Source organism: Panthera leo, chromosome D2, assembly GCF_018350215.1.
Source record: "Panthera leo isolate Ple1 chromosome D2, P.leo_Ple1_pat1.1, whole genome shotgun sequence".
Taxonomy (NCBI): Eukaryota; Metazoa; Chordata; class Mammalia; order Carnivora; family Felidae; genus Panthera; species Panthera leo.
The window spans coordinates 71,738,625-71,754,801 of record NC_056689.1 but is presented as its reverse complement, the minus strand read 5'-3'; the positions used below and the strand labels follow the sequence as shown (position 1 = coordinate 71,754,801).

Genomic DNA, 16,177 nt, shown 5'->3' with positions numbered 1-16,177 from the left:
ACCTGTTGGGATGAGCACTGGGTGTTGTATGGAAACCAATTTGACAATAAATTTCACATTAAAAAAATTAAAAATAAAGAAAAATAAAATTAAAAAAAAGATCCTTTTCAACTGGATTACTTTTATCGTAGGGTCATGCCAAGTATGTTCTCATTGATGTTGCCTTGACCATTTACAGAAAATCAGAGAGACAGAAATGAACAGATGTATAATTTATTTCTGGGAAGAGGGTTATCAAGTTTGCAAACATATTATAGTTAGGTTCTGAATTTTAATGGATGTTTGAAAACTAAGGAATAATTAAGAAGAATTCATGGCATTGACTAATTATATAACTTAGAATATTCTGGATTAGCTTCAAATCTTCACATATATTATTTTGTATGTGGGGAAAAGATGGTAAGCAATTATACCACTGTATTATATTATTGCACAAAATTATACATATAAAAATATACTGACAAATGCAACAAGTACAGCACTAATAAAACTAACAACAGCATACCCATATTAATACTAATAGACTATAACACTAATAAAAAGAGAAACTTGCTTTTTCATTATATAAGTGTAAAACAATGAACCTATTTCACATTTATGCTCCTCAGATTACTATATTTCTTTGTTTCTTTCAACTAATATACACAAAGATAAAAAAACTGTCTAATATATTTGTATCATTAGTTGTTCTGCAAGAGCATTACTGTTTTTATTGACTTTAGGATTACAGGGAACACATATGATTAATTCTGACACAGAAAGTATCAAATTGAGGTACACTTCAAACATACTAGAATTATGAGATAATCATGAAATAGTAAAGATTTGATTCCTTAAAAAAAAATCTAGGAGATAAAAACCAAAAATATTTATCACTGAGAATTTTCTTTTATTTTTTTTTCTTTTATTTTTTTTTCTCAAATAAACACCAGCTTTATTTGAAAGACGGAATGACAAACTATGGCTATTCAGACTTAGGCATTTGACAGACACTATCTCAGAAATGATCAAAGTAAACCTGTCACGTCAAAAAAAAAAAAAAAAAAAAAAAAAGACAACCAACCAACAGCATTTGTTGCCAATGGCAAAATTTGAGCTTTCTGGGAAAAATTAGAAAATTCATCACTAAGAGCTTGACAGCTCCCTAATACTTGAAGACTTATGGTATTAACAAATGTGATTTTTTGATATTGTATGATGAAATGTGTCACCAATTGGAAGATGCTGATAACCCAGTGAACCAATAGTTTTGGTGTGACCAATGTGTGACATTACAGGGTCATGCACTCAAAGAAGACTCAGTCAAGGTGTAATGTATAACAACGCATTTTAGGGACACCTGGGTGACTCAGTCAGCTAAGCGTCTGACTCTTGACTTTAGCTTAGGCCATGATCCCAAGGCTGTGGGATCAAGCCCCACATCTGGCTCTGTGATGACAGTGTGGGGCCTGTTTGGGATTCTCTCTCTCTTTCTCTCTGCCCCTCCCCTGCTCGCTCATGCAGAGAATTTTCTTTTAAATTGCACCAGAGATCCTTCTAAAAGTAAACAGTTTTTATAACTACTTAAAGAAACTGCAAGTTGCTTAATAAATAGTATTAATATATATATATTCAATATGAATTCTAACACTATTTACAATAACTGTTTGTAACTAACCAATCTTTCTACAGAGACTGACTTAAAATGAGAGTGGTAAAGTTTGCTGTAAAGCTTAAAAATTCTAGATTGATTTGTTCAATCTTAATAAGTAAAGTTGATTTGAAACTCTGTATTTAAGAGGCATATACTAATTAAGTCACAGTGATTCACATTTACTCAAATCTTTAAACCAAAGATAAGGTAACATTACTGGTACCTCTCTCCGTCGAGAAGCCCAACATGTTTGTTTGATCTTCCATACCACTGCAGCCACCAGCAATAGGGATAAAAAACAACTGGAAAATAAAATACAAATAATTTTTGCTTAAAACATTAGAAACATGTAATGAAATACAAAAGAATACACAGAGAATTTAAAAGTAAATAGAACTAACCACTCCACGTTGGTAAATAAAGCAAAAGTGGATAAATTAGCAATGTTTAAAATGCTCTCAAGTAAAATCAAAGCATACAGTAATTATTTATATTCCTTGTTATACAGTGTAGTCAATCTTTAAGATTTTTTCTGACAGAAGGAGTATAAATTTATAACTGTTAGTCTTATGAAGCAACAGAAATCAATTTAAAATTGCTATTGAGTCATAAAAGCTTGCAACTTTATAAATTTACATTTCAAACAGGTTCATTCACTTTATCTGTATTAGCAACTATTTTAGATATGAGCATATTCCAGTGGTTTTCAATTGAAGACAATTTTGCTCCCTGTTTACCCCTAGGGCAATCTGGCAATGTCCGGAGACATGTGATAATCACAACATTGATAGGGGTACAACTTGGCATCAGATAAGTAGAGATTTGAATTTGAATACTGCTAAACACCCTGCAATGCACGGAACTGTCCCCAACAGCAAGGAGTTATCCAGTCCAAGTTGTCAGTAGTGCTGAAGTTAAGAAACTCTGGCCCATGCTAAAGTTTACACTAAGAAATAATTCAGTCACAGTGTTTATAGGTACGGCTTATACATATTAGGTACAATATAGCCATAAGCTATGAAAATGTGGGATACTTTGTTAACAGTGGTTTGAGACTGGCAAATCTCAAAATAACAGAATTATGTGAGTCTGATTAATCGGTTCCAACCATGTAGCACTGTTTTCTCTCCCTTTGCTCTGCGATCGAACGTTATGCTGTGAAAACACCCAGAGATGAGTAGACCCGGACCACTACAAATTCACTGGTTACAGGTCACTACAAAAAACCTTATCTTCATCCTTAATTGATAATCCTTGTATTCTTCAACTGATTCACTCATAAGCTGTGTAAATCTTAACATTTTCTACTTTTGTTAATTCCATAATATATTTTTTTCTCCCTGTTTCACTTGAAGAGAAGATCTTAGAATATTCTTCAAGGATGATAACAAAGGCAATTCTAGCACCTATCCTTTGAGTGCTGAACACATTCCTGATACTGTGCTAAATACATCACATTGATGCTTGGATTTAGTTTTATAAGAACACTTCTGGATGGAATATATGATTCCTATTTTTAAAAAGAAAACCCCAATGCTCAGAAAGTTCAAAATAAATTACTTATAGTCCCAAAGGAAATAAGTGGTAGAGTCAAAATTCAAATCCACCTATGTACGCCTCAGACTCTCTCCTCCCCATCTGTTAAGCAACTCTGATCTTGCACACAATCTCATAAGAGTTGTATTTCCATTTCCATTCTCTAATCTGTTATCCAGTATCAAATAAAGTGGATAAAAAAAGAAAAAGAGAAAAAAGCCTGTGATCCTAATCTTTTTAACCACTGAAGTGCCTTTTGGTCTTAGTAATTATCTTTTCCCTAATATTTATACCCTCTGTTTCATCTTAATTTTAATTTCCACAAGTGCGCAAGTCCCATATCTCCTGAAAAAAAAAAAAAAAAAAAAAACCAACTACCCTATTTTATTGACCCTATCATTTCCTCTAGTTTATTATGTGATCAAGGTAGGCACCTCTATGTCAATTTCCTCATAACCTAGTCTTATTTAACTCCTTGTAATCTGGCATCTGCCTTATATACTAATAAAGTTGTTACTATTAATAATGATTAATATTTATAAAATAGTCAACATTCTAAAGAATACTTTCCTCAGGGTGGCTTTCTAAAAATGAAATAAATAAACTGGTCTCTTCTCTATTAACTGACTTTCACTTCTCAATTGACAACACTAGCCACCCATTCTTTAAAACTTGTTCTTAATACTTTATTTTCTGTTTTAAAGTTTTTATTTAAATTCCAGTTCCTTAACATACAGTGTAATATTAGTTTCAGGTGTACAATTTATTGATTCAATACTTACATACAACAGCCGGTGCTCATCACAAGTGCCCTCCTTCATACCTATCACCTATTTAACCCACCCACCCCCACCCCCCTCCCCTCTGGTAACGCTCAGTTTGTTCTCCATAGTAAAGTCTGTTTCTTGGTTTGCCTGTCTCTTTTTTCCCCTATGATTATTTGTTTTGTTTCTTAAATTCCACATGAGAGAAATCATATGGTATTTGTCTTTCTCTGAGTTATTTCCTTAGCATAATACTCTCTCGCTCCATATATATACTTACTCAACATCTTATTTATCCATTCATCTACTCGATGGAAATTTGGGCTCTTTCCATAATTTGGCTATTGTAAATAATGCTGCTACAAATATTGGGGTGCATACATGTCTTCAAATTAGTATTTTTTGTATTCTTTGGGCAAATACCTAGTAATGCAATTGCTGGATCACGGGGCAGTTCTATTTTCAACTTCCAGTTTGCATTCCCATCAACAGCGTAAGAGGATTCTCCTTTCTCCACATCCTCACCAACATCTATTATTTCTTATGTTGTTAATTTTAACTATCCTGACTGGTACGAGGGGGCATTTTGTTGTGGTTTTGATTTGTATTTCCCTGATGATGATCATGTTAAGCATCTTTTCATGTGTCTGTTGGCCATGTGTATATCTTCTTTAGAAAATGTCTATTCATGTCTTCCCATTTTTAATTAGATGTGTTTTTTGGATATTGAATTCTATCAGATCTTTATATATTTTAGATACTCTTTTCCAGATATGTCATTTGCAAATATCTTTTCCCATTCCATAGGTTGCCTTTTAGTTTTATTGATTGTTTCCTTCACTGCACAGAAGCTTCTTATTTTGATAAAGTCCCAACAGTTTATTTTTGCCTTTGTTTCCCTTTCCTAAGGAGACATATCTAATAAGAAATTGCTATAGCCAATGTCAAAGAGGCTACTGCTGTGTCATCCTCTAGAACTTTTATGGTTTCCTGTCTCACGTTTAGATCTTTCATCCATTTCAAATTTATATTTGTGCTTGTGTGTGAAAGTGGTTCAGTTTCATTTTTCTGCCTGTTGCTGTCCACTTTTCCCAACACTATTTGTTGAAGAGACTCTTTTTTTTTTTTCCCTCAGATATTCTTTCCTCCTTTGTCAAAGATGAATTGACCATAAAGTTTCAAGTTGATTCTTGGATTTTCTATTCTGTTCCATTGATCTATGTGTCTGTTTTTGTCGCAATACCGTACTATCTTAAACTAGAGCGTTGTAATATAACTTGAATTCCAGAATTGTGATGCCTACAGCTTTGCTTTTCCTTTTCAAGGTTGCTTTGGCTATTCGGGGTCTTTTGTGCTTCCATACAAATTTCAGGATTGTTGTTCTAACTTTGCGAAAAATGCTGTTGGTATTTTGATAGGGATTGCATTAAATATATAGATTGCTTTGGGTAATATAGCCATTTTACCAATATTTGTTCTTCTAATCCATGAGCATGGAATGTTTTCAATTTCTTTGTGTCATCTTAAATTTCTTTCATCAGTGTTTTATAGTTTTCAGAGTATAGGTTTATTACCTCTTTAATTAGGTTTATTCCTAGATATCCTATGGTTTTTGATGCAATTGTAAATAGGATTGATTCCTTGATTTCTCTTTCTGCTGCTTTATTACTGGTATATAGAAATACAACAGATTTCTGCATGTTGATTTTGTATCCTGCAATTTCACTGAATTTGTCAGTTCTAGCAATTTTTTGGTGGGGACCTTCAGTTTTTCTACATACAGTATCATGTCATCTGCAAATAGTGAAAGTTTTAATTCTTCCTTGTTGATTAGGATGCTTTTTATTTCTTTTTGTTGTCTGACTGCTGTGGCTAGGACTTACAGTACTATGTTGGATAAAAATGGCGAGAGTCGATATCTTTGTCTTGTTCCTGACCTTCATGGAAGAACTCTCAATATTTCCTTGTTGAGGATGATATTAGCTGTGGGCTTTTTATATGTGGCCTTTATTATGTTGAGGTGTGTTCCCTTTAGCCCTACTTTGTTGAAGGATTTCATCAAGAATGGATGCTGTATTTTGTGAAATGCTTTGTCTGCATATTGAAAGGATCATACAGGGTTCTTATCCTTTCTTTTATCAATGCGTTGTATCACACTGATTGATTTGCAAATATCGAACCACCCTTGCGGCCCAGGAATAAATCCTGCTTGATGGTGGTGAATGATTCTTTTAATACACTGTTGGATTCGGTTTGGTAGCATTTTATTGAGAATTTCTGCATCCATTTCATCAGGGATATTAGCCTGTAATTTTATTTTTTAATGGAATCTTTGTCTGGTTTTAAATCAAGATAATGTTGGCTTCATAGAATGAATTTGGAAGTTTTCCTTTCTTTTCTATTTTTTGGACTAGTTTGAGAAGAATAGGTATGAGCTCTTCTTTAAATATTTGGTAAAATTTGCCTGTGAAGCCATCTGGCCTTGACTTTTGTTTGTTGGGAGATATTTAATTCAATTTTTTTTTTTCTGGTTATTGGTCTGTTCAAGTTTTCTATTTCTTCCTGTTTCAATTTTGGTAGTTTATATGTTTCTAGGAATTTATTCTTTTTCTCCGGGTTGTCCAATTTTTTGGCATATAATTTTTCACAATATTCTCTCATAATTGTTTGTATTTCTGTGGTGTTGTTTGTTATTTCTCCTGTCTCATTTGTGAGTTTATTTATTTGGGTCTTTTTTCTTTTTGATAAATCTTGCTAGGGGGTTATCGATTTTATTAATTTTTTTGAAGAAATTATCTTATTGGTTTCCCTTCATCCTTCCTGACATAGTACAGGGTCAGTGAAAGTTGGCTGCATTCCAGGTTTCCTCTTTTAAATTATGGACATTCCCTAAAAGCCAGTTTACATCATGCTGTTGTTACCTTCTCTTGCTCTCAGAAAGCGCAAGCTCAGTTATCCTCATGGCCTCAGCTATAACCTTAATTGGAATGATTTCCAAACCTTTATCATTAGACCTGCCCAAATGAAAGCATCTTGTCACTAAAGGTGAACTAACATTTATTTCAGATGCCCTCCCAGGAAAGAAATTCCCAGCAAACTCTGTAATCCAGCCCCTAATCACTCATCAAAGCTGAGAAGCCGCTGACTCACAAGCATTCTATTTTTAGCTAGCTCAAACTAGAAAAATGTTCTTCTATTAAGCTCTTTCTAACTTTTATCAATCAATGCTGCTTCTGCCTTCTGGGTTATATGTTAAAACTTCTTTATATATTTGAAGAAGCCTACAGGATTCCTTCTAGTTCACTAGTTCTCAGTCAGAAAAGTTTTGTACTCCAGAAGATATTTGGTAGTGTCTGGAGACATTTTGGTTTCACCATTTGGTGGACATCTAGTGGGATGCTGGTAAATGCCTTACAAAACACAAGTCACCCCCCCCCCCATAACAGAGATTTTCCCATCTTAATATTCCAATAGTGCCATGAAACCCTGTTCTAGTCTGAATTATTGCCATTGTTGTATCCCAGATTAACACTGTAACTGTTAAAATGTGGTAGTAAAAAGTAAAGACTAAGAATCCATTTATCTGAATTTGAGTCCTTTAACATGAGATATATCACCTCCAATATACTGTGCCCAATCTGAACTCATGAATAAAATTCATAATAATAAAAGACACAAACATCCATTGAGTAATATGTACCAAGTACGGTTATGTGTTTTACATGGATTATTCAATTACCACAATCACACATGATATACCACGTATACTGTTATGAACTTATTTAAAGATAAGAGAGCTAAGTCATAGAGACTCTAAATAAGTTGCCTAAGTTACAAAAGTCTTAAATTGCAAGTTCTCCCTTTCTCCCAACTTCTTTTGATTCACCATTTCTTTTCAGCTAAAATGTAAAAACACATTCAACTTCAGAATCCCTGTGCCAAGGGGCGTCTGGGTGGCTCAGTCAGTTAAGCCTCCAATTTTGGATCAGATCCTAATCTCACAGCTCAGCCTCTGAGTTCGAGCCCCGCCTCAGGCTCTGTACTGACAGGTCAGAGCCTGGAAACTGCTTAGGATTCTGAGTCTCTGTCTCTCTTTGCACACCCCCACTCCCACCCCCATCCCACTCACACTCTGTGTGTGTCTCTCTCTCTCGAAAATAAACATGAAAAAAATAATAAAACCAAGATGATGTCAACAAATAGGCAAAACAATAAAGTTTTCACAAAATTTTAATAATCTCCAATAAATATTAGAAACCTAGCGAAATATACCTCAGTTCCTGGCATATAGTAGTTGTCATTAAGTTTTTGTTAAATGAATGAAATTCATTCTTCAATAGATTGAAAAATCTGTAATTGTTTCTGATATTAGATGTCCTATTTGGCATTTTAATCCCTATAGCAAGGAAATATTTACAAATATTTTTTTTTATTTCTAATAAACCAAACTGCAAATAAAAGTTATAGTCCCTTTTTTAAGGGACCATAAAAACAAAGATTCTTGACAGATTTACCCAGCATTGTTGAAAACTCATTCTTACGTGACTATCAGAAAATGCTAGTCCATACTGACAATCCTGGAAACCTTTAGAATGACAAAATTTCCATCAGTCTTCATTACTTGATAGAGCAGTGCCCTGCACACCGCCCTGTTCTTTCCATTGGTTTCCTTATGCCCAATGGATGCTCAGTGAGTGAGAAATAAACTTTTATTAAATCATGTGACTAAGATTTCTGGGTTTATCTGGTCTAATTAGCTTTTCCCTAATATCTCTTTTAACTCAAAGGTCTTAATGGGTAACATCAAGTATTAGCATCCCTTAATCTACTATGTGGCACTTTGGTCAGAGAAAAACTAGTTTCACTGCTTTCTTTCACATCTTCTTTTTTCTTTCATATTATACAATAGCTCGTACTGCTCCTTAGTATAGATATGGGTAGGGGGGGCACGCAGGAATAATTGGGCATTCATTTCTTAATAAAGTCTGCTGTATAATAATGCCAGAAGATCTGAAAGGTTCAACACCCTTTAGTAAAATCCTCCTAATGGAAATAGAAAAAAAAAACAGAAATGAAAAGAAATATAAAAAGGCAAGTACATGAGCTACAGGAATAAAAAAGAGAAGCGTAGGAACTTAGGGAGAAATATTTCAATAATTTGATTTTAACCTTCATAAAATGGTCATTATGGAAAGGATTCTTAATATGAAAAACCATGGAACTCATTAGGTATTCTCATTTAGTGAAAATTAAAAAGAATTCAATAAGTGTAACACAGTGTGGTATAAGGTTATATTGTAAAGCAGGTTTCTAGTGACAAAGAAATATCCTCTGGTGGTAATCTAGTTGGCCAAATGCAAAAAGAGATAATATTGTCACTATTTTATAGCAATTTGAGGTTAATTGATCATAAAATTCAAGTCTTAAATACATATTTTAAAAGATGGTTTGGGCATATTAATCTTTTATTCCACTGAAAAATGCTACAAACTAGGGAATTGTTTTGAAATATAGAAACATATTATTTTAAAAAGTAGTTTGCCTCCTAATAACTGCTATTCCAGAAAATATCTTTCAAGGGTTTTAAAAATACCTTCCTAACACTTGAAAGATGTTTTTTTTTCTTATCAACTAAAATATTAACAAAGTAAATTGCTAACTTAGAATGCAATAAAAACTCCATATTTAAAAAATTATTTGTTTTAGTTATTAGATTGGCAAAGATGAAAAATCAACAAGGTCTAGTGGGTAAAGGTGGAAAAACAATGTGTTCATTGCAATAAATTGTTACGAATTTTCTGAGGATTGTTAAGCAAGAGTTAATTATACCTTAGGATGCGTTGTCAGCTAAGATGATTTGAAAGGCAAGAGACAGAAATCTAACACAAAATGGTATAAACAATATCAGGACTAAATGGATTTTATACTTCCTGCTATGAAAATAAATTGTGTTCTCCCAAGATTCCTATGCTGAAGTCCAACATCCAATGTGACTATATTTTAGAGACAAGTAATTTAGGAGGTAATCAGGTTAAATGAGGTCATTAGGGTAGGGTCCTGATTCAACAGTATTTTGTTTTCAATTTTCTTTAAATTAAAAAAAAATGATGCTTATTTATTTATTATTTATTTTTTTAAAGAAAGAGAGAGAGCAAGCCAGGGAGGGGCAGAGAAAGAAAGGGAGAGAGAAATCCCAAGCATGTTCCATGCTATCAGCCCAGAGCCCCCACGCAGGGCTTGAACCAACGAACTGTGAAATCATGACCTGAGCAGAAATTGAGTTGAATGGTCAACCAACTGAGCCACCCAGGTGCCCTAGGATTCGTGTTCTTATAAGAAGATACCCAGAGAGCTTGCTTTTTCCTTTTTTTGTTCTTCTCTTCTCTTTTCCTTTTCTTTTATCTTTCTCTCTCCCCCTCTCTCTCTCTTCCTCCTTCTCAACCCCTCCCAGCCTTCCTCTCCCTCTTCTTCCATTGTGCACACACTGAAGAAAGGCCATGTGAGCACATAGTGAGAAAGTGGCCATTGGTAAGCCAAGAGGAAGCCTACATCAGAAACCAACCACTCCAGCACCCTGATCTTGGACTCCTCAGCCCCCCGGACTGTGAGATAATAAATTTCTGTGGTTTAAGTCACTAGTCTGTGTAGTATTTTGTATGGCAGCATGAGCAGAGGCAGATTTGGGTACCAGGAAGTGGGTGCTGCTTGTAACAAATGTCTATAAATGTGGAAGCAGCCCTGGAACTGAGTAATGGGTAGAGGCTGGGGGAAATCTGAGGAGCATGCGAGAAAAAGCCTTGATTTCTATGAAGAGACTGTTGGAAGAAATGGATGATGTTAAAAGCGGTTCTGGAGAGAGCTCAGAAAGAATCAAGTACAGCTAGAGAGAAGGTCTCTCTTCTTAGAGAATGCATAAATGATCACAAACAGAATGTTGATATACATACATACAGATGTTAAAGACCATTCTGGTAAAGTCTCAGATAGAAATAAGCAACATGTTAATAGGAACTGGAGGAAAGGCCATCCTTGTTATAAAGTGGCAAAGAACTTAGCTGAATTGTGTTCCAGTGTTTTGTGGAAGGTAGAATTTACAAGCTATAAAATTGGATATTAGCAGAGAATACTTCTGAGCAGAGTATTGAAGACAGAGCTTTGGATCTCCTCATGGCTTATAGCTAAATGCAAGAAGAGAGATGAGTTGGAGAAGGAACTGTCTAGAAAAAAAGGAACAAGAACTTGGAGGTTTGGAAAATTCTCAGCTTAAACCATATTGCAAAATCTGAAAAATCATGTTCTGAAGATAACATTAAAGGGTGTAGCTGAGCAACCATTTATAAAAAAGAGATCATGGGTATGATTCAGGGACTTAATCAGCCATCTCAGCAGAACCAGGAATAGAGATGAGATTTTACCAGCAGAGACACTGTGAGTGTGAACTGAAGGGGGCAGAGAAAACAAAAGGGAATGAAAGAAGGGTGTCAGGCTTCTTGGATTCTACAGATTGGGACCATGGAGCTATTTATTCAGTTGGGAATGTGCTTTACCCTTTAAGAAAAGGGAGTGATCCTAAAGTTAAGTAAGAGATCATCAGGGCAAGACTGGTTGGTTGTTCCTTAATCTTCAAGGGTGGGACCTCTGTGGGGACCAAGATGCCACCATCTAGGGATAAAGGGGGATAAAGCTGCAGCACAGTGCTGCAGGGGCAGGGCCACCTCACAATGCTAAGAAGGCGGGGCCACTCCGTAGAGCTGTGTGGTGACACCGTCACCCCAGTGTATCTGGACGAAGGGCACTGAACCAGAGGATTATTCTCAAATCTTTAACATTTGGTGGAATTTGCCTTGCTAGGTTTTAGACTTGCTTGGGACCAGTTCCCCCTTTCTTCTTCAGATATCTCCCTTAAGAATTGAGAATGCCGACCCAACCATGGTATTTTGGAATCATATAAATTGTCTGGTTTTACTGGTTCACAGGTAGAGAAAATATTGCCTCAGGATGAATTGTATCCTAAATCTCATCCATATCTGATATAGATGGTATTTACATGAGGCTTCAGACTTTAAAACTAGAGCTGATGTAGGAATGAGTTAAGGCTTTTGAGATTGTTGGGATGGAGTGGATGTATTTCGCATGCAAAAAGGACATGATTGTGGGAGGCCACAGGCAGAATATAACGGATGAATTGTATTCCTCCAAAATTCATATGTTGAAACCCTAAACCTGAAAGTGATTATATTTGAAAATAGGGACTTTGGGTTGTAACTGAGGCTAAATGAGGTCATAAGGGAGGAATCCTGAACCAACAGAATTAGTGTCCTTATAAAAAGAGACCCCAGAGAGCTGGCATTTTCTCTCCATCTCCTTGCATTGAGGAAAAGCGATGTGAACGCACAGCAAGAATGCAACCGTCTGCAAACCAAGAATTCTCACACCAGAAACCAACAATACTCGCACTCAAATCTTGGACTTCCCAGCCAGCAGGACTGTAGGATTTATAAATTTCTGGTGTTAAAGCCACTCTGTCTGCGGTACGGCAGCCAAGCCGACTAAGACACTCTTCAAGGTCAGAAGGGAAAAAATAACTGCCAGGTTTGGACTGATCGGCACGCTGGCTACATCGCTCTCTGATTCTCCGAACTATACACTCTACTGTGCATCAGCTGTGGCCTCAGGCCCGTTTCCCTCTTAGGAATACAAACGGATGCAGGAATTCCAGGACTCCCATTACATACCATTCATTACACATGGCTACTCTTCACCTATCACATGCCTATTGAAGCTAGGCACTAACTGGCTTTAGGCCACCTGTGAAGCTAGTGAGGGATCAATCCCACTCAAATAAATTCATTGCTGTATACCCATATGGAAGGAGTTAAATGAAGGCTGAGAAATAACCCATAAAATATACTTTAGATATCATTTATGTAAAATTCATAGGAAAATACCCAAATGAACTCCCTCCAAACTGCTAACAGATTTACAAATTTACAGAGCATCTTTGATAAATCCTTCCTTGAAATAGTTTACATAAGGTAGGGAGAAACAACATCTCCTAAGGAAGATCTTCATGGTTAACTCCTCCTGTTACAAATAATCTGCCTGGATAATACCTTAATCTCCCAAACTTACAACAGAAATTGATTAATGGTCATTGTATACAAATGCTCTTTTCTACACCCAATTTTTATTTAAAGCACACCTTAATGAAATCATGTGGTTAGGGTAAATGTTTTAATTATAAGATTTCCTTAATATTTTAAAAGTAGGAAATGCTCTTCTTAAAAAAAACTTTTCTAGACCATCAGTTCTAGTTTTCTAGAACATAGCATACACAGAAATATCACAAGCACACAGCTCAGTGAATTATCACAAAGGTAATATACCCATGTAACCAACATCCCAATAAAACAATAGTAATTTACCCATTCCTTCCTCCTCAAAGGTAGCTCTCATGCTGATTTTTAATACCGTAGTTTGGTTCTACCTATTTCTGAACTTCATACAAATGAAATCCTACAGTATTTGTTCTTTTGTTTCTGGCTTCCTTTGTTCAACACTATTGTTTGGAGTGACATCTATATTGTTCTTGTAGGATTAGTTTGGTTTTTTTCTGTTACCCCATATTTTTTCCTTTATACGGCTATATTCTCCATTCCGTTATTTTTGGGTATTTGAGATATTCTCAGGTTTTGGCTATTTAAAACACACTGCTATAGCTATTTTTGCATGGCTTTTGATGGAATGGAATTGTGGGACCACACAGTATGTGTGAATTCCACTTCAGGGTGCAGTGTCAGCTTGTTTTCAGTTGTTGCCCCAGTTCCTAGACTATCAAAAGTGTGGAGAGTGCCAGCACCCTCTCCAACATTTGGTTCTTGTTTTTGCTTTGCTTTGTTTTTTGTTTGTTTGTTTATTTGTTTCTTTTAGCCACTGTAATAGGTATATGGGAAGTAGAATTATACTGTGGTTTTAATTTGTATTCCCTGAGGAAAATTAGGTTGAGCAATAAACGTTGGCATTCCTTGTCTTGCTAACAAAACTTAAGAATGGTCCACTTCCGTCACAGCCCTCTCTACTTGCTGAGTTTGTATTCTACTGGGAATGTTGATACTCCCTATAACAATACTTTGTTTCAGCCCATCTGTAGGCTGTGGTTACAACGCACTGGAAGCTCAGAAGCATTTTCAGGGCTGTTTGAGTCTGTCCTTCAGGTTCAGTCTGGGGCCTAAACCCACTTCTAACCACCAGCTCGGTCTCAGATTCTTTGGTATGCTAATTAGGATCATAGCCTCATAAGTCCCAGAAATTCATAAACAACTTAGGGGATGGCTTTTTTTCTTTCTGTTATTTCCCAGATCCTTTCTGGTTCCCTGGGCTCCACTTTTTATCCTCTGCTCAGAAACTGCCCAGTTCTGTGATGGTGCCACATTCTGTGCTAGGAGGACAGAGAAAAGGAAAATTAGCAATGGCGTTTGTCTTGGCCCTCTTGTAACCACAACTCTACCTTATATTAAGGAAGATTCCTCTCCCTCCGAGATTTGGCTCTTCCAGCTTCTCATTCCTAGCCATTTTTGCTGCAGCCAATGTTACTCCTGCAAGGCTGCTTGGGATCGGGGGTGAGTGAATTAAGGACAAAGAGGAAAAAATGGAAGGGGGTTCTCCACTACTCACTCTGAGCTTTAAGTGTTTCCTTTGCAGGGGCATCTGGGTGATTCAGTTGGTTAAACATTGGACTCTTGACTTTGCTTCAGGTCATGATCTCACAGTTCTTGGGTTTGAGCCCACGTTGGGGCTGACAGCACAGAGCCTCCCTGGGATCCTCTTTCTCCCTGTCTCTCTGGCCCTCCACACCCCCCTCTCAAAATAAATAAATAAACTTAAAAGAGTTTCTTTTTCTACACCGTAACTCAGAACTAGGGGATATTTCCAGAATGTTTCTTGTCTAGATCTCAGTAGTCACTCTGAGTTTTCAGCCTGCATTTAGTTTCAAGTCAGGGGATACCAAAGGAAAGTAACAGTAAATTCCCAAACAGTTCAGGGGCACTTTCAATTCTGGTCTTCTCTGATCTTCCTGCTGATACTTACTTTTCAGAATTATCAAATAGCTGCCCCTAGATTTTATTCAGGTTTTACAGTAGAAATCAGTGGGAGATTTAAAAAAAGATGGATATTTACAGCCTTCAACTTAAAGTCACTAGCTATATTAGCCTTAAGAAGAGAGTCAGCCTGTCCTTTGAATCTTTGAAGCAAGGCATTGATTAACTTATTCTTTCCAGCTATGAAAGTCCTAGATGGCATCTTCTACCAAACTAAGGCTGTTTCATCTACACTGAAAATCTGTCGTTTAGTGTAGCCACCTTTGTTACCTATCTTAGCTAGATCTTCTGGATAATTTGCTGCAGCTTCTACATCATACTTAGTGGTGAAAGATTAAAAGCTTTTCCTCTAAAATCAGGAAGAAGATACCTGCTTCTGCCACATCTATTCAATGTGGTAGTGGATAGAGCAATTGACAAGAAAAAGAAATAAAAGGCACCCAAATTGGAAAAGAAGAAATAAAATTATATGTTTGCAAATAATAGGACCTTATATGTAGGAAACCCTAAAAGTTCTACAAACACAAAAAAACTTAGAATTAATAAATAAATGCAGCAAAGTAGCAGGACACAAAGTCAACATAAAAATGTGCTGAAGTTCTATACACTAATTTCTGAAAAGAAATTAATTAAACACCTCCATTTACAATAGCATCAAAAAGGATAAAATACTTGGGAATTAATCAAGGAAGTGAAAGACTTGTACAATAAAAACTACAAAATATTGCTGAAAATATATTAAAGACAAGTAAACAGAAAGACATTTCACATTCATGGATTTGAAGACTCAATACCTTCAAGATTTGACACTATCCAAAGCAATCTACACATACAGTACAATCCCTATCAAAATCCCAACAACTTTTTTTTTCAGAAATGAAAAATTCATCCTAAAATTCATATGGAACCTCAAGAACCATAGATAGCAAAGAAAAAAATAGACAAAAAGGAAAAAAAATCTTGAAAAAAGAACAAAGTTGGAGGAGTCATACTTCTTGACTTCAAAACTTACAACAAAACTATAATAATCAAACCAGCATTTGATTATAGGCCAATGGAATACAATAAAAAGCTTGGAAATAAACCTCCGTATATAAGATAAAATACTCTTGTGACAAGAGCGCAAAGACCATTCTATGAAGATG

At 35.7% G+C, this 16,177-nt stretch overlaps 1 protein-coding gene across 5 annotated transcripts in view; it reads right to left on the bottom strand.

Moving 5' to 3' along the window:
• The window catches only part of ATRNL1 (attractin like 1), a 777,769-nt gene that overhangs the window by 400,449 nt on the left and 361,143 nt on the right, over positions 1 to 16,177 (bottom strand). For all 5 annotated transcript variants that reach the window (XM_042908168.1, XM_042908169.1, XM_042908170.1 and 2 more), the window contains one exon: positions 1,857 to 1,935. In XM_042908168.1, coding sequence (XP_042764102.1) covers positions 1,857 to 1,935 — 79 coding nt within the window. The remainder of the gene's footprint in view (positions 1 to 1,856; positions 1,936 to 16,177) is intronic.